An 18,000-nucleotide genomic window follows, 5' to 3' on the forward strand; every position below is an offset into this window, starting at 1 on the left:
TGAGGTGAAATACCTTTTCTCTCTTTGGTTTGATTTCTCTGGCCACATCACAGTAGCCCATAACGGCCTCAACAAACTTTAACATCCCAGCACCCGCTCTGCTGATGGCCTGCATTTCATCAAACGATGTATTCAGGTTCTTCAGAAAGCCTACAGGTAGAGTTTGCATAAAACTGATTATTTTTGAGAAGGCAGACCACAAAGAGGCTAAACATGTTCTCCATTTGTGAAATCAAAATCTAAAATCTGAAAGAATCTGAAGTGAGCTTGCTGTTAGTTCTGGCCCAGTGTCGAGCTCGCTTAGATCTCTTGTATTGATGGGGGAGAGTAGAATTCCTGTCGGGATCAGCTGTCGGACTCAACCAGTTGATAGATTAATGAGGGAAATTAGAGAAAATGTAAACATTCGGACGGTTTGAAAAGCCTAATAGCTCAGGCTTCCACTACTGCTCTCAGCTCGCTGATTTAATTTGTATTTCATCTCCACGGCATCTGTGACCTTGTCCTCTGATATTCCCTCTGTCCAATGCAACTTCAAACTAACTTTTCTTTCTCAATCTGAGACATTATCTCCGTTTCTCCTTCCACAGATGCTGCCTTGCCAGCTGAACGTTTGCAATATTTTCTATTTCTATAGATTACACTAGGTCATATTGTATTTGGGAAATTTAAAATCTGAATTCTGGAGTTAAATTCCTGGTGAAGCAACTGTTGGCCTGTTATACAGTATAACCCCAGTAATTACTTATTGCTCTGTTGCCATCATCTGAGCTAGCATGTGTTTAGATTGAGATTAATTTATTTATCACATGTACAACAAGATATACAGTGAAACACATTAACAACCAACAAATCTAATAATGTGCTAGGGGCAGCCTGCAAGGATCGCCACACATTCCAGCACAAAACAAGGTATGCCCACAACATTCAGCAGAACAACGTAAGCAAAAACAACAACAAACCATACCCCTTTCCTCTCTCCCGCATACTCACTCACACATATCAGACACATAGCATTGTAACTTCAGACTCACAGCAACAAACTTCAGTCTCAAAAACCAATTAAGTTAGCCAAGCAAGCCTGTCAACTGTATCAGGCTGTCGTGTGAGTAATCCAGCCTTGCCAGCAAGACCCCCCCCCCCCCCCCCACACACACAGAATTTATCTTTTGGAGACAAAGCGTAGAACAGGATCTTCCAACTCTTCAAGACGCACTACCAGGAATCCCCAGTTTAACCCCAGCCTAATCAAGGGACAATTTACAATGACCAGTTAACCTACTATGTAACCGGCAACACATATCAAAGTTGCTGGTGAACACAGCAGGCCAGGCAGCATCTCTAGGAAGAGGTACAGTCAACGCTTCGGGCCAAAACCCTTCGTCAGGACTAACTGAAGGAAGAGCTAGTAAGAGATTTGAAAGTGGGAGGGGGAGGGGGAGATCCAAAATGATAGGAGAAGACAGGAGGGGGAGGGATGGAGCCAAGAGCTGGGCAGGTGATTGGCAAAAGGGATATGAGAGGATCATGGGACAGGAGGCCCAGGGAGAAGGAAAAGGGGAAGGGGGAGAAATACCCAGAGGATGGGCAAGGGGTATAGTTAGAGGGACAGAGGGAGAAAAAGGAGAGAGAGAGAAAGAATATGTGTATATAAATAAATAACGGATGGGGTACGAGGGGGAGGTGGGGCATTAGCAGAAGTTAGAGAAGTCAATATTCATGCCATCAGGTTGGAGGCTACCCGGACAGAATATAAGGTGTTGTTCCTCCAACCTGAGTGTGGCTTCATCTTTACAGTAGAGGAGGCCGTGGATAGACATATCAGAATGGGAATGGGATGTGGAATTAAAATGTGTGGCCACTGGGAAATCCTGCTTTCTCTCGCGGACAGAGCATAGGTGTTCAGCAAAACGATCTCCCAGCCTGCATCGGGTCTCGCCAATATATAGAAGGCTGTGTCGGGTCTCGCCATGGATCTCTCAGTGGCCACACATTTTAATTCCACATCCTATTCCCATTCTGACATGTCTATCCACGGCCTCCTCTACTGTAAAGATGAAGCCACATTCAGGTTGGAGGAACAACACCTTATATTCCGTCTGGGTAGCCTCCAACCTGATGGCATGAACACTGACTTCTCTAACTTCCGCTAATGCCCCACCTCCCCCTCGTACACCATCTGTTATTTATTTATATACACACATTCTTTCTCTCTCTCTCCTTTTTCTCCCTCTGTCCCTCTCACTATACCCCTTGCCCATCCTCTGGGTTTTTCCCCCCCTCCTCCTTTTCTTTCTCCCTGGGCCTCCTGTCCCATGATCCTCTCATATCCCTTTTGCCAATCACCTGTCCAGCTCTTGGCTCCGTCCCTCCCCCTCCCGTCTTCTCCTATCATTTTGGATCTCCGCCTCCCCCTCCCACTTTCAAATCTTTTACTAGCTCTTCCTTCAGTTAGTCCGGACGAAGGGTCTCGGCCCGAAACGTCGACTGTATCTCTTCTTAGAGATGCTGCCTGGCCTGCTGCGTTCACCAGCAACTTTGATGTGTGTTGCTTGAATTTCCAGCATCTGCAGAATTCCTCGTGTTTACTATGTAACCGGTACATCTTTGGACTGTGGGAGGAAACCGGAGCACCTGGAGAAAACCCACACATTCCACAGGGAGATCATACAGATGACGTGGGAACTGAAATGCAATGCCCCGAGCTGTAACAGAGTCATGCTGACCGCAGTGCTACCATGGTGCCCCAATGAGGTGATAAGTACACGAACTACAGAGGTAGGCTGGGTCAACTAATATTTGATCCTCAGACAGTTTTGAAGGAGTCTGGATTGTTACCAGGCCAGACTGATAGTACAGGATTTCTAGTTGTCCCTGGTCTCACTAACTCACGACTGTTCTACACGTCAGTTAGATCAGCAGAGGGCACAAAAGGGGCACAATAATCCCCATCCCCGAGCATGAAAGCTGCTTGCAGCTTCTGCAGAAGATTTACCTTTCACTGTTTTGACCTGTGCCTGCCCAATAGCATCACAATCCATCTCCATCAGGCTCTTGAGGAAGTTTGCTTCTGACATCATGCCTTTGGCAGATTTCCAGTTAATCTCTTTGTAACCCCGCATCACAAGGATACATTCACAAACGGTCTGCACTTGTCTGGGAGGCTTTGCAAATGACCTTTTTAATTTAAAAATACACAAGGTATTAAATCCGGAAATAAAACACTCAACAGCTTTGTATCAGCATAGCAAGTAATTACGAGAGGTAAAAGAATGTTATTGGAAAACAAATAAAATTGCAGATGCAGGAATTCTAAACACAAGCAGAATTATAGTAAGAATTCAGCCAGTAAATCAGCATGTCAACAGAGAAGCCAGTCCATGGTTCAACTTAACAATGCTTACAACAAAACATTATTGCTTATTGACAGTGCAGAGTACAAAAATAGCGAAATTATGCTTCAATTCATAAAGGACATTGAAACTGTCACTGGAATACCCTGTACAGGAATGGTCTCATTAATGAAAGATATTAGTGTACTAGAAACAGTTCAGAGAGGGTTTCCTAAACTAAATCTGCAATGTAAAATTAGACAGCTTGCGTCAGGAGTTGAGAAGAGACCTGAAAACAAAATCCTGATGACTCTTCACAAGGTGGGTGTGGAGAAAATAGTTCCTCTTGTGGGAGATCAGAGCATGAGGGGTCACTCAGTTACAAAAGAGATGGGCCGAATACTGATCACTCTTCCTCAAAGTACTGTACAACGTGGTCCAACTTGTCAGAGTTAAAGACAAAGTTGGTGCCAATTACCTGATCTCAGTGACATCAGACTTGTCTAGACTCTGTAATGCCAATCGGGCAGCCTCCAGCGCAGGCAAAGCTTCAGCCAAGGCGTTCTCTGCATCCTGCTTCTCCACTGCTATCACCTTATTCTGTTCCTCTATCTCAGCAGCTTTCTCTTCTGCCAGCTTTCTCTTCTCCTCAGCTGAAAAACGCAAATACATGGAGCTGAAAATCGATACTTGTTTATGCTTCTTACACACTGCATTTCACCAAATTCAAGTTTGCTGATGACACCACTGTCATTTGCTGAACCAAAGGTGGTGACGATCAGCATATAGGAGGGAGCTGAAAATCTGGCTGAATGGTGGCACAGCAACAACCTCTTACTCAATGTCAGCAAGACCAAAGAGCTGATTATTTACTTCAGAAGGAGGAACCCCAGGGTCCATGAGCCAGTCCTTAACGGAAGATCAGAGGTGGAGAGGGTCAGCAGCTTTAAATTCCTTGGTGTTATCACTGCGGAGGACCTGATCTGGGCCCAACACGCAAGTGCAATTATGAAGAAAGAATGGCAACACGTCCACTTCCTTAGGAGTTTGCAAAGATTTGGCATGACATCTAAAACTTTGACAAACTTCTATAAATGTGTGGTGGAGAATATGTTAACTGGCTGCATCAGAGCCTGATAATGGGAACACTGATGCCCTTGAACGGAAAATCCTACAGGAAGTAGTGGATGTGGCCCCAGTCCATCATGGGTAAAACTCTCCCTACCATTGAGCACAGTTACATGGAATGTTGTTGCAGGAAAGCAGCATCTATCATCACACAGGTCATACTCTCTTCTCAATGCTACTATCAGGAAGAAGGTACGGGAGCCTCAGGACTCACACCACCATGTTCAGGAACAGTCACTACCGCTCAACCATCAGGCTCTTGAACCAAAACGATAACTTCACTAGCCCCATCACTGAAATGTTCCTGCAACGTATGGGCTCACTTTACAGGACTCTTCATCTCATGTTCTCAATGTTTATTGCTTATTTATTATAATTTCTTTCAATTTGCATTTGTATAGTTGTCTTTTGCACGCTGGTTGAACGCCCATGTTGGTGTGGTCTTCCACTGATTCTATTAAGGATTTATTGAGTATGCCTGCAAGAAAATGAATCTCAAGGTTGTATATGGTGACATATATGTACTTTGATAATAACAGTTACTTTGAACTTTGATTTAGTAAAGTTCAGGGAGAGCTGACATAGACTAAAATTAAATACTACCACTTTTGAAAGGAAGCTAACTGCCAAATCCAGTTAATTTTTGAGAATTTGTAAAGAATGCAACTTTCATCAAAATCCTCTCTTTCATGTTGGACATCACACTCTCTTAACTAAAAGTTATTCACTAACCCTTTACCAATATTGGAAAAACCATGCATGCAAATGAGAGTGGTGGGAGAGTTAAACTGTAGGCTAGAGATAATTTGATTTGAACGCTGTGTGGAGCTCACTACCCTTCTGGTCTCCATTTACAACTGGCCATTCATTTTACAAAATTACTGGCTAAACAAGTCCCAAAATCTTCAAAGCTCTAGCTTCTCAGCTCAGACTAGATTACTTTGAGCTGGAAAATCACATTAGAACATAGAACAGTATAGCACAGGGACAGACCCTATGGCCCAAGATATTGGCATTGACCATGATACCAATCCAACTAATCCCATCTGCCTGCATATGATCCATTTCCCTCTAATCCATGCTGTTCATGTATCTGCCTTAATGCTTCATATCAGCGGCTATCACCTCCCTTAGCAGCACATTCCAAACACCTACCGCTCTCTGTGTAAAACTCATCTTCTTTAAACTTTTCCCCTTTTACTTTAAGTTTATGTCCTCCAGTATTTGACATTTCCGCCCCAGAGGGAAAAACTCTTATTTACTCCATCTATACCTCTCATCATTTTTTAAACTTCCCCAGTCTTCAGTCCTCCAAAGGAAACAATTCAAGTTTGTCCAACCTATCCTACCCCACTCCAGGCAGCACCCTGGTGAATCTCCTCTGAGCGCTCTCCACACCCTTCCTGTAATGTGGCCATCAGAACTTCACAGAATGCTCCAAATGTGGCATCACCGAAGTTTTATTCAGTTACAACATGAGTTGCCAACTTTTATACTCAATGCCCCAACAGATGAAGGAAAGCATACCTTACACCACCTTGACCACCACATCTGCTTTCGCCACCACTTTCAGGGAGTTATGGACTTGCACACCAAGATGCTACTATACTGCCATCCATGTTCCTGAGGATCTTACCATTTACTCTATACTTTCCCCTCTCATGTGACCTCTCAAAGTGCAACACTCCACACTTGTTTGAATTAAACTCCATCTGCCATTCCTCTGACCATATTTAGAACTGATCTTCTTTGATGACCTTCCTCATATCCATAGCTCCCCCAATGTTTGTGTTATCTGCAAAATCATTAATCGGCCACCTATTTTGTCCAAGCCATTTATATCATTAGTCCTAGTACTGATCCTTGCAGAACATCATCACCTCTAACAGAATTCCCACCCTAACATGTCTGTCAATGGCGTTCTCCACTGCTAAGCTGATTAGAGGAACAGCATCTCGTATTCTGCCTTGCTAGTGTCCAACCTGAACATTAAATCCTCTAACTTCAAATAACCATTTGCCTCTGTCTCTTCTTTTTTTCATCTGATCCAATTGGCCCCCATCACCCTAGCTCTTACAGCTCTCCCAACCTGCTCTACCTGCTCATCTGTCACACACTCCTCCTTCTAAATACCCTCCCCTCCTTCCTTTTATATCAGGCTTCACTGACCTCTCTTATCATCTTCTTTAACCCTTTATCACTTCCATCTATCACCCCCCACCACTTTAAATCATTCCCACTGTCCCCCCTCCCTGACCTGCATAGCAATCCCCTTCACCTGTCATGCAGCTGTCACCCACCAGCTCTTGCTCTATCTCCCCAATACCTCACCCCACCTTCTTACACTGACTATATCTCCATGCTTCCTTTCCAGTTCCGATGAAGGGTCTCAACTTGAAATGATGACATTTATTTTCCTCTATAGATGGTGCCTGACTCTACGAGTTCCTCCAGCTCCTGAGTTGGTTGCAGATTTCCACCATCTGCAGCTGTTGAACATATACCGACTGTGTAAGTTGAAGCTGAATGGATCAGCCTGTAGCTGCGTGACAGAGTGGTCTCAAGGAGCAGACTGCCCCTGCTTTATACGTTCTTATATTCTCAATACAGAAATCTCCAAACTGTCCTTACCAACAGCAGTGTTCGTGGCAATCTCTGCCAATAGGGCCTCACAGGCTTCTGTTTTCTCTGCTAGGACAACCTTTTGTTCTGCAAGTTTCAGGTTTAACTCAGCCAGCTGAATACTGGCCTCCTTTAACTTGTCCAATCCGCCCTCCAAACGCTTGCATTGAGCTGCAGAGGGACAGAAAGAGAGCAAAGAGAAGTGGACTTCAACTGGTAAGGTTAACTTTTCCCCAATGAACATTCAGAGAATCAAAACCATTCTCTCCCTTGACAGTGTCTTCATCCTAAGGTATGTACTTCTTCATTGATTCCCCAGCCCTCACTTCTAATCTTACAAGTAGATTGGTTTGTATACAAGTAGATGCAGTGTGTAGTGAGACTGTGAGGAAGGCAGACAGGTGATAGGGCAAAATTGCAGTCAGTGGGATGAGTTGAAGTGTAATATTGAAAGAGTGGTGGGTGGTGGGGTCGAGTTACGACTTTACCAATGGAGGTGTAAGGTGCTCCTTATCTCTGCTAGTCCACAGGTCTCCTTGGGTAAGTTATAGCATCTGCTGAGCCCTTTGATCAGGGTCACGTGAAGCCATGGAGTAGTTGGTTGATGGGTGTATGAGCAGCTGGTGCATATCACAAGTCCTCATTATGCGACCACTGACACCAGGTAGACAAGCTCTGAAGAGTATTGACAATGGCTGGGTCACCCATCTTGTAAAGACTCTACTAGGAAGGCAAAGGCAAACCACATCTGTAGAAAAATTTGCCAAGAACAATCATGGTCATAGGTAGAGATAGATGGAAGACCATTATCGCCCACATCATACGACAGGACACATACTGATGATAATGAGATAGAGTGGATGTGGAGTGGATGTTTCCTGTAGTGTGAGAGTCTAGGACCAGAGAGCACCGCTTCAGAATAGAGGCATATCCATTCAGAATGGAGATGAGATGGAATTTCTTTAGCCAGAGGGTGGTGAATCTGTGGAATTCATTGCCACAGATGTCTGTGGAGGTGAAGACATGGGTATAGGCAGGTTTGTTTGTTTATTTACTTATTCAGAGATACATCATGGAACAGGCCCTTCCTGCCTAATGAGCAGCACCACCTTGATTAGTAAGGTTCGTGATTAGTAAGGGTGTCAAAGGTTATGGGGTGAAGGCAGGAGAAAGGGTAATAAATCAGCCATGATGGAATGGTGGAGCAGACTCGATGGGCTGAATGGCCTAATTCTGCTACTATGTCTTATAGTCTTTCCTGATTCCATTCCCTCCCTCCCTTAACAGATTAACCTTGCCACCTTCTACTACTTCCCAGTGCCTCATATTCCCTCCCAAAGCTGTCTTCCTTTTTACATATTCAGTACCTTTTTTACACACTCCTCCATTTAATGTTTGATCAACATTCTGATTTCTGCTCCATCTCTCTAAGCTCTCTTGGGCTATTTTTCTACATTAATGCTTATGTTTGAAGGGAACCTGCTGTGTAGAGGGCACATTTGAACGTAGATTTCTGAAATATCATAATTACTTAGTAAATATCATCCTTTTGTTAGAAAGTTTACACTGAACAAGTAAGCATGAGGATAACGTAAATGTTTTTCAAAATGTCTCTGATTTCTCAATAAATCTCTGGTCCATTAACCCTTTGATGCTCCTACCCAAAATGTATTGATCTTTCTCATTCAATAACCGAGCATAAGTGTTGATGAAATCCAGGTAGTTTTTCGGAGTGACGTAGTTGTTGCGTCTTAGCTTCTGCAAGAATATCAGACTGTACTTATCGACCGAACTGTGCACCATGACCACGTGGTCTATCACATTCTCAAAATGTTCCGTTGGGATCATTGGGTTCTTTCCTGCAATGGGAAAAGACAGTTAAATGTGTCTCAGTATAAAGGCAGTGCACTCAGTTTGTTCACTACAGTTCAGAAGACTGTTGCAGAGGAATGGGGAGGGGGGGGGATTTCATTGAAACCTGTTGAGTATTGAAAGACCTCAATAGAGTGGATGTGGACAGTATGTTTCCTATGGTGGGGGAGTCTAAGACCAGAGGGCACAGCTAAGAATATTAGGGCGTCCATTTGGAATGGAAATGAGGAGTAATTTCTTTAGTCAGAGAGTGGTGAATTTGTGGAATTCATTGCCACAGGCAGCATGGAGGTCAGGTCACTGGGTGTGTTTAAGGCAGAGGTTGACAGATTCTTCATCAGTCAGGGCATGAAGGGATACAGGGAGAAGGCAGTAGAATAGGATTGAGGGGGAAAAGAATCAGCCATGATTGAATAGCGGAGCAGACTCGGTGGGCCAAATGGCCTAATTCTGCTCCTCTATCTTATGGTCTTATGGTCTAAGATGTTGGAGTCGATTATGAAGGACGAGGTCTCAGGGTACTTGGAGGCACATGTTAAAAAAGTCTGTAGAGAGCATGATTTTCTCAATGGAAAATCTTGCCTGACAAATCTGTTGGAATTCTTTAATTCTTTGAAGGAATAATAGCAGGATAGACAATGGAGAACTGGTTGATGTTGTGTATTTGGATTTTCAAAAGGCCTTTGAAAAGGTGCTACACATGAGGCTGCTTAACAAGCTACAAAACCATGGTATTACAGGAAAGATTATGTGGCTGATTGGCAGGTGGCAAAGAGTGGGAATAAAGGGAGCTTTTTCTGGTTGACTGCTGGTGAATAGTGATGCTCCACAGGGGTCTGTGCTGGAAGTGATTCTTTTTACGTTACATGTCAATGACCTGGACGATGGAATTGATGGCTTTATTGTAAAGTTTGAAGACGATACGAAGATAGATGGAGGGCAGGTAGTTTCGAGGAAGTAGGCAGGCTGCAGAAGGACTGAAATGGATTAGGAGAATGGGCAAAGAAATGGCAGATTGAAATGTGTTGGGAAGTGTATGGTCATGTACTTTGGTAGAAGAAATGAAACGGTAGACTATTTTCTAAATGAAGAGAAAATACAAAAAACTGAAGAGCTTGCGGAGAATTCCCTAAAGGTTAATTTGCAGGTTCAGTCTCTGGTGAGGAAGGCAAGTGTGATGTTAGCATTCATTTCAAGAGGACTAGAATATAAAAGTAAGGATATAATGTTAAGACTTTATAAAGCACTGGTGAGGCTTCACTTGGAGTATTGTGAGCAGGTTTGGACCTGTTATTTCAAGACATGTTGAAGATGGACAAGGTTCAAAGGAGGTCCACGAAAATGATTTCAGGATTGGCTGGCTTTCACATGGCGAGTGTTCCATCGCTATGGGCCTGTATTCACTAGAATTCAGAAAAATGAGGAGTGACCTCTTTGAAACCTATCAAATGGTGAAAGGCCTTGAAAGAGTGGATGTGGAGAGGATGTATCCTATGATGGGAGAGTCTAAGACCAGAGGACACAGAATAGAGGGGCAAACAACAGGAATTCTGCAGATGCTGGAAATTCAAGCAACACACATCAAAGTTGCTGGTGAACGCAGCAGGCCAGGCAGCATCTCTAGGAAGAGGTACAGTCGACGTTTCAGGCCAAGACCCTTCATCAGGACTAACTGAAGGAAGAGTTAGTGAGAGATGGGGCGTACATTTAGAACGGAGATGATTTTTTTTTAGCCAGAGGTTGGTGAATCTGTGGAATTCTTTGCCACAAGCAACTGTGGAAGCCAAGTATTTGTACAGGTACAGAGGAGATGTCAGGGGTAAGTTTTTTTACGCAGAGAGTGGTGAGTGCGTGGAATGGGCTGTCAGCGACGGTGGTGAAGGCGGATACGATAGGGTGTTTTGAGAGACTCCTGGACAGGTACATGGAGCTCAGATAAATAGAGGGCTATGTGTAACCCTAAGTAATTTCTAAGGTAAGGACATGTTCAGCACAGCTCTGTGGGTCGAAGGGCCTGCATTGTGCTGTAGGTTTTCTATGTTTCTATGTATTTATGTATTTTTAAGGCAGAGCTAGACAGATTCTTGATTGGTCAGGGCATGAAGGGATACAGGAAGAAGGCAGGAGACTGGGGCTGAGAGGAAAATTGGATTAACCATGATGAAATAGTGGAGCAGACCTGATGGACCAAATGGCCTAATTCTGCTCCTATATCTTATGGTCTTACTAGGTCATAAGGGAAGGCTTTCACAAATTTCTACAGAGGTACTGTGGAGAGCATTCTAACTGCTTGCATCATTGTCTAGAATGGAGGGACCACTTCACAGAACCAGAAAAGGCTGCAGAAAGTTGTAAACTTAGCCAGCTCCATCACAGGCACTAGCCATCACAGAATCAAGGACATCTTCAAAAGACGGTGCTTCGAGAAAAGCAACATCCATCATTAAGGACCCCCATCACCCAGGACATGCCCTCTTCTCGTTACCACCATCAAGGAGAAAGTACAGGAGCCTAAAGAACACACTAAATGTTTTGGGAATAACTTGTTGCTCTCTGCCTTCAGATTTCTGAATGGACATTATACTACCTCAATATCTTTTTGCACTTATAATTTAATTTAATTTTTTAAATATATATTTCTCCTAGTAATTTACAGTTTTTAAAAATTACTATGTATTGCAAAGTACTACTGGCACAAAACAACAAATTTCTTGACATATGCAGTGACATTAAACAGGATTCAGTAAGTGTTTTGCTCACCCAAGAACGCCTGTGCCACGGCAAGCAGTGCCTGGGGTGGCCATGGTAAAAACCAGTCAATTCCGGTATTATTCACCAGACCTGTAAAACACGTCATTATCAGTAACATAGCAGTCACTTCAGGTATCATCCAACTTCCAGTCTGCAAGATCACATAACACTGAAAGCTTTTATGCAGTTAATAAACTGAAGATTCAACCACTGAGTAAATATAAAATAGAAGAGAAAGTTAAAACTGGGGCCAGCTTGGAAATGTGAGCTCCCTTTCAGCATCCAGGTTAAGATTGGGTGTGTTAAACGTTGCCAAGACTCCATCACAGTGAGGAGTTGGGAGGAAAAGGTCAGATTGATCTTGGACTAAATTAAGGGGTCAGCACAACATCGGAGGCCAAAAAGCCTATACTAGAACATAAGTTCTACATTCAGTCAATTTAATTACCCCACACATTGTAAAGGCCTAACAACACTACAAAGACCTACAACACCCTGAAGATGTGCTCCAGATACGTATAGTCACGTTTTTACACAATCTCTTCCAGTGCAGCATATAACAGAAAATGGTGAAGGTGGTGATTGGCATGCCATCAGTCAGGGCACTGAGTATAGAAGTCAGGAAGTTACGTTGTAAAGAAGGTGAGAAGTCTAGACACTAGTAAAGGCTATACTTGGAGTATTGTGTACAGTTTTGGTCACCATGCAATAGGAAAGATGCATAAAGCTAGAAAAAGTGCAGAGGAGATTTATGAGTATATTGCCGGGACTCAAGGTACTGGATTATAGCGAGAAGTTATTCCTTGGAACATATAGATTAGATTAGATTAGATTCAACTTTATTGTCATTGTGCCGAGTACAAATACAAAGCCAATGAAATGCATTTAGCATCTGACCAGAAATGCAAAGAATAGTGTTATTTACAAATAAGAATGTAGCATGACATTACGAAGGTGCATAAGATCATGAGGGGCATATGTAGGATGAATACACAGTCTTTTTCCCAGAGCTGGGGAAATCAAGAACTAGAGGACATCAGTTTAAGATGAGAAGGGATACAGATTTCACAGGAATCTGGAGGTAACTTTTTCCAAACAGAGGTTGGTCCATATATGGAATGAACTGCTAGAGGAAGTAGTTGAGGGAGGTACAATAGCAACATTTAAAAGACACTTGGACGGGTACAGAGATAAGAAGGGATTAGAGGTATACAGCCCAAACACAGGCAATTGGGGCTGGTCAGCACAGATGAGATAGCTAAAGGGCTTGTTTCTGTGCTTATGACTAGAACAGGTGATTCTACGTCAACACCACCACCAATGATTTGCCCATATAGGAAATACTGAATCCATCAAATTACTGTCCAATTAGTGTGCTTACAATCATCGATAAAGTTATGAATCATGAAAATGTACAACATTCATTGTTTGATGTTACATCAGAGCCAAAGAGCTCCAGTTAGTAGGTCTATGTGGTACATTGCTATAGGTGCTCTTCAGTTTTTAAGTCTGTGTTTCACACTGTAAACCCTTTTGAAATAAAAGCAATGAGTTTGAAGCTTACCCTCAGCAGCTTACGGTTACTAGGGACTATATGTGATGGTAGTGCAACAGTTAGCTTAAGTTCTATGTTTATTAGGGACGATGTGTGATCATAGTGTAATTGTTAGCTTACGTCATAAGTTTATTAGGGACTACATGTGATATTATTGCAATGTTTGTTTAAGTCGTATGTTTATTAGGGACCATATGTGATCTTAGTGCAATGTTTAGTTTACATCATATGTTTATTAGGGACTATATGTGATATTAGTGCATTTATTTGGGACTAGTGTATATGTGATCTTAGTATAATGGTTAGCTAAACACAGCAAAACATTCAGTCACCACATAGCCAAACAACAGACCTGGGAAGTTCCGACATCGTGTCCGTAACACATCACCAACAGGCGACATGCCCAATACAATATGCAGATTACTGGCACTCTTATTGATAAAGTACTGCCAGATACTCTCTTTAGCTGGACTGCAACCAGCTTTCATTGCTTCCTCTCTTATTTGTCCTAAGATGCCTTCTTTCTCCTCATCTGGAAAGAGTGCTGGGACAATGCCTGTAAAAGGAAAGTGATGAAGAAATCCTATTAGTTGACTTTCATTCTGCAGTTTCTGTTACAGCTCAGGGCTGCCTAGCCCAGAGGAATAGCTGGGAGAGTCCTGGTCCACCTGGTCCACTACTCAGCAGTTCTGGCCACATACTGGAAACAGAAATCAACCTACCCCACCAATCCAGTTGTGAATATTTTATTCTTGCTTGTGATTATTGTCAGAGCCATTGCCTGATATTTCTGATATTAAAGAATGTTATTTTTCTGATGTCATACTGTAGTTAATATGGTAGACAAGAAAATATAAATAGGCAGCACATTGAAATAATTGTGTTAAATATAAAATGCAATAAAAATAGTTAACAGTAATGCAGTAAAATTACTATTTCACAAAAGATAGTTTTGCAGTACAGAATGTTCCTACAAACCAAGTCAACCTGAAACCTGACATTCAAGACCTCAAAGTGCAAAGCTCAAAGTATATTTTATCCATTGAAGTACGTATATGTCACCATATACAACTCTGAGATTCATTTTCTTGTGGGTATACTCAATAAATCTGCAGAATAATAATCACAACAGAATAAAAAAAAAAGACCGCTCAACTAGGGCGTTCAACCAGAGTGCAGAAGACAACAATCTGTGCAAATAGAAAAATGAAGAAATAATAATAATTAAATAAGTGATAAATATCAAGAATATGAGGTGAAAAGTCCTTGAAAATGCGTCCATTGGTTGTGGACATTTCAATGATGGGGCAAGTAACGTTGAGTGAAGTTATCCCCTCTGGTTTAAGAGCCTGATGGTTGAGGGGTAATAAGTGTGCCTGAACCTGGTGGTGAGAGTCCTGAGGCTCCTGTACCTTCTTCCTGATGGCAGCAGTGAGAAGAAAGCAGTTATAAGATTATCAGTGGAAGTTATAGTTACCTGATAAGTAACTATAAATATATAAATAGCTATTGTTTCAGAAAGAGAGAGGTTACAATGAGGGTGGGAGGTTAGGAAATGGTAAAATATGGAAAATAAATGGCATGTTGAGCCAAACCCCAAAGACCCCAATATTCTCCAAATTCAGGACCAGGTAGCCCAGGTAGGGTCAGCCAGTCACGTCTCTCACTAGTTTCACTTTCCTACTCCTGACTCAAATGCTAGGACTTGAAACACTCCTCCTTTTTCTTTCCACAGACACTGTCTAATCTGCTCAGTGTCTCCAGCATTTTCTACCTTTATTTCATACTTTCAGCAGTTCTGGAATTTTTTTATTTCTCAGTTTTTGATTTTCTTAACACTGCAGCGTTTGACAGCTGCACTTTCTCGGGAGTTGTCCAAGTGACACAAGACGATTAAGTTATTAGTGAGGTATTAGATAAAATTCCAACAGAAAGCACATTTTGCGATAGGCCAAAAGCTTTATTGTGCTATTATATTCAGACGAACATGATAATGTTGGTAAACATGAGAAAGTCTAGGCAGCATCAATGGAACTGAACAGTCAATGTTTGGGCTGAGACCCTTCATCAGGACTGGAAAGGATGGGGAAAGATAAAAAGATGGGGTGGGAGGGGAAGAAGGCTAACTGGAAGGAGTTAGGTGAAGCCAGTTAGGTGGGAAAAGTAAAGGACTGGTGAACAAGGAATCTGATATGTGAGGAGAATGGACCATAGGAGAAAGGGAAGGAGGAGGTGACTCGGGGGAAAGTAATAGGCAGGTGAGAAGAGGAAAAAGGTCAGAGTGGGGAATAAAGGAGGGGTGGAATGTTTTTATCGGAAGGAGAAAACAATATTCATGCCATCAGTTAAAGGCTACCCTAACAGAATATAAGGTGTTGCTCCTCCACCCTGAGGCTCGCCTCATTTTGGCACAAGAGGAGGCCATGGACCAATATGTCTGAACAGGAATGAGAATAGGAATTAAAACGTTTGGCCACCGGGAAGCTCCACTTGTGGTGGATGCAGCGGAAGTGCTCGACAAAGCACTCTCCCAACTTAAGATGGGTCTCACCAATGTAGAGAATGCTGCATTGGGAACACCAAACACAACAGATGACCCCAGCAGATTTGCAGGTAAAGTGTTACTTCACCTAAAAGGACTGTTTAGGGCCCTGAATGGAGGTGAGGGAGGAGGTGTATGGACAGGTGTAGCACTTAGTCCGCTTGCTGGGATAAATGCCGCGAGGAAGATTAGTGGGGAGGGACAAATGGAGAAGGAAATCACGGAGGGAGCGATCCCTGTGTAAAGCGCAGGGGTGAGGGTGGAAGGGAAAAATATGATTAATGATGGGATCCCTTTGGAGATGGTGAAAGTTGCGGAGGATGATGTGTTGAATGTGGAGGCTGATGGGGTGGTAGGTAAGGACGAGGAACTGTTAAGGTGACAGGAAGATGGGGTGAGCATGGATGTTCTGTAAATGGAGGGGATATGGGTGAAGGCAGCATCAATAGTGGAGGGAGAGAAACCCCATTCTACGAAGAAGGAGGACATCTCTGATACCCTGGAATGGAAAACTGTGTACTGGGAACAAAAGCAGCGGAGGCAAAGGAATTGAGAAAGGGGAATAGGATTTTTATAGGCGATAGGATGGGAAGAGGTACAGTCAGGATAACCGTGGGAATCGATAGGTTGTAAAGGATGTCAGTTGATAGTTTGTCTCCTGATATGGAAATATTGGGTGTCTGGTCGTTCAAACTGCTTCATTGAGGGAGTTTGTTCATGCCACTTCTACAATTAAGATCCATGTGCCTCAGACTAACAGAAATATTATGTTAGGAATACCTGAGGTCAACATGTTGTTTATCAGCTCCAGGAATCCTTCCTCAGCCACGTGTGCATCAGTAAAGAGAAAGACTGTTGGCTTGTTGTCAATCCCTAGTTTCAGATACAGAGCCTTCAAATCATCTCGGAAATTAGTCTCAGAATAACCTCGACCCAGAACGATCTCAAAAACCTGATTTGAATGAAGCAGAAATGATTAAGTGTTTATTAGTGCTAACCTTATGTTAATATGCTCATTCTGTGCTCAATCTAACATAAGGCAGCTTCATATAAATTGTCTAACAGCATGGGCTGCAGAGGCAGGAGCTTACCTCACAGTTCGCTGTGTATGTAGCTAGTTTGGTCAGGGACTGCTTGCCAGAACCACCAACACCCACCAGCAAAGCATGGCCCCTGTCCATCCTGATAATCCGATGGATCCGTGTCAAGTGCTCCACAGCATCATCAAACAACACCAGGTTCATTTGAGACTTCAGTTCGTTGTACTCTTCCAAAATTTCCTGTCACAAAATCAATCGAATTTTTGTCACTTGAAAGTCAATCCAGTAAAGGTATGCTGAAATCACTAAGAGTGATAGGGTAGGTTAATAAGGCTTGTGGAAAGTTGGACTTTTTAAGAGTCATAGGAAAAATACATGCACAGGGGCAGGCCCTTCAGCCTACCTAGTATGTGCCACACCACTTAAACTGCCTACTCCCATCATCCTGAACCAGGACCATAGCCCTCCACACCCCTACCATCCATGTACCTATCCAAACTTCTCTTAAACATTGAAATCAAGCTCGCACACACCACTTGCGCTAGCAGCTCGTTCCACGTGCTCACAATCTTCAGAGTGAAGATGTTTCCCCTTGTGTTCCCCTTAAACTTTTAACCTTCCACCCTTAACCCATGACCTCTTATCAATAGATCCTTGCAGATTAAAATAGGGAGGTCATGCTGTACTTCTACAAAACATGAGTTTGCCCTCAACTCAAGTACTATGTTTAGTCCTGGTCACCATATTACAGGAAGAATGTAAGGACAGCAGAGAGGGTCTGGACGAGTTTCACGAGTATACGGCATTAGTTGGTCCGCACATAGAGTATTACGTACAATTCTTGTCACCGCACTACAGGAAAGTGTGTTAGCAATAGAGAGAGTGCAGAAGAGATTCCCTAGGATATTGCTGGAATGAAGGGCTGTAGTTATAAGGAGACACTGGATAGGCCGGGTTTATTCTGGTTGGGTTGACTTGTCCTCCAAACTTGGCTCTTTACTTGCAACTGTTTTGTCACCATATGAGGAGACATCATCAGTGCGCTGTTAATTCTGGTGTGTCCTTCAAATGCTTGGCCTGTATCTACTTATCAATCAGCTGTCATTATTACAGAAACTCAATTACGATGTAGGGAGGAAATCTCATCGTTGATTGATT

The 18,000-nt window shown here is 42.9% G+C and overlaps 1 protein-coding gene across 2 annotated transcripts in view; it reads right to left on the reverse strand.

Moving 5' to 3' along the window:
• The window catches only part of dnah10 (dynein axonemal heavy chain 10), a 283,837-nt gene that overhangs the window by 62,652 nt on the left and 203,185 nt on the right, over positions 1 to 18,000 (reverse strand). For both annotated transcript variants that reach the window (XM_072240729.1, XM_072240730.1), the window contains 9 exons: positions 16,894 to 17,082; positions 16,583 to 16,754; positions 13,613 to 13,816; positions 11,715 to 11,795; positions 8,744 to 8,941; positions 7,092 to 7,253; positions 3,811 to 3,985; positions 2,996 to 3,177; positions 14 to 150 (listed from right to left, as the gene is read on the reverse strand). In XM_072240729.1, coding sequence (XP_072096830.1) covers positions 14 to 150; positions 2,996 to 3,177; positions 3,811 to 3,985; positions 7,092 to 7,253; positions 8,744 to 8,941; positions 11,715 to 11,795; positions 13,613 to 13,816; positions 16,583 to 16,754; positions 16,894 to 17,082 — 1,500 coding nt within the window. The remainder of the gene's footprint in view (positions 1 to 13; positions 151 to 2,995; positions 3,178 to 3,810; positions 3,986 to 7,091; positions 7,254 to 8,743; positions 8,942 to 11,714; positions 11,796 to 13,612; positions 13,817 to 16,582; positions 16,755 to 16,893; positions 17,083 to 18,000) is intronic.

The sequence above is a fragment of the Mobula birostris genome, chromosome 22 (genome assembly GCF_030028105.1).
Source record: "Mobula birostris isolate sMobBir1 chromosome 22, sMobBir1.hap1, whole genome shotgun sequence".
In the NCBI taxonomy this organism is placed as follows: Eukaryota; Metazoa; Chordata; class Chondrichthyes; order Myliobatiformes; family Myliobatidae; genus Mobula; species Mobula birostris.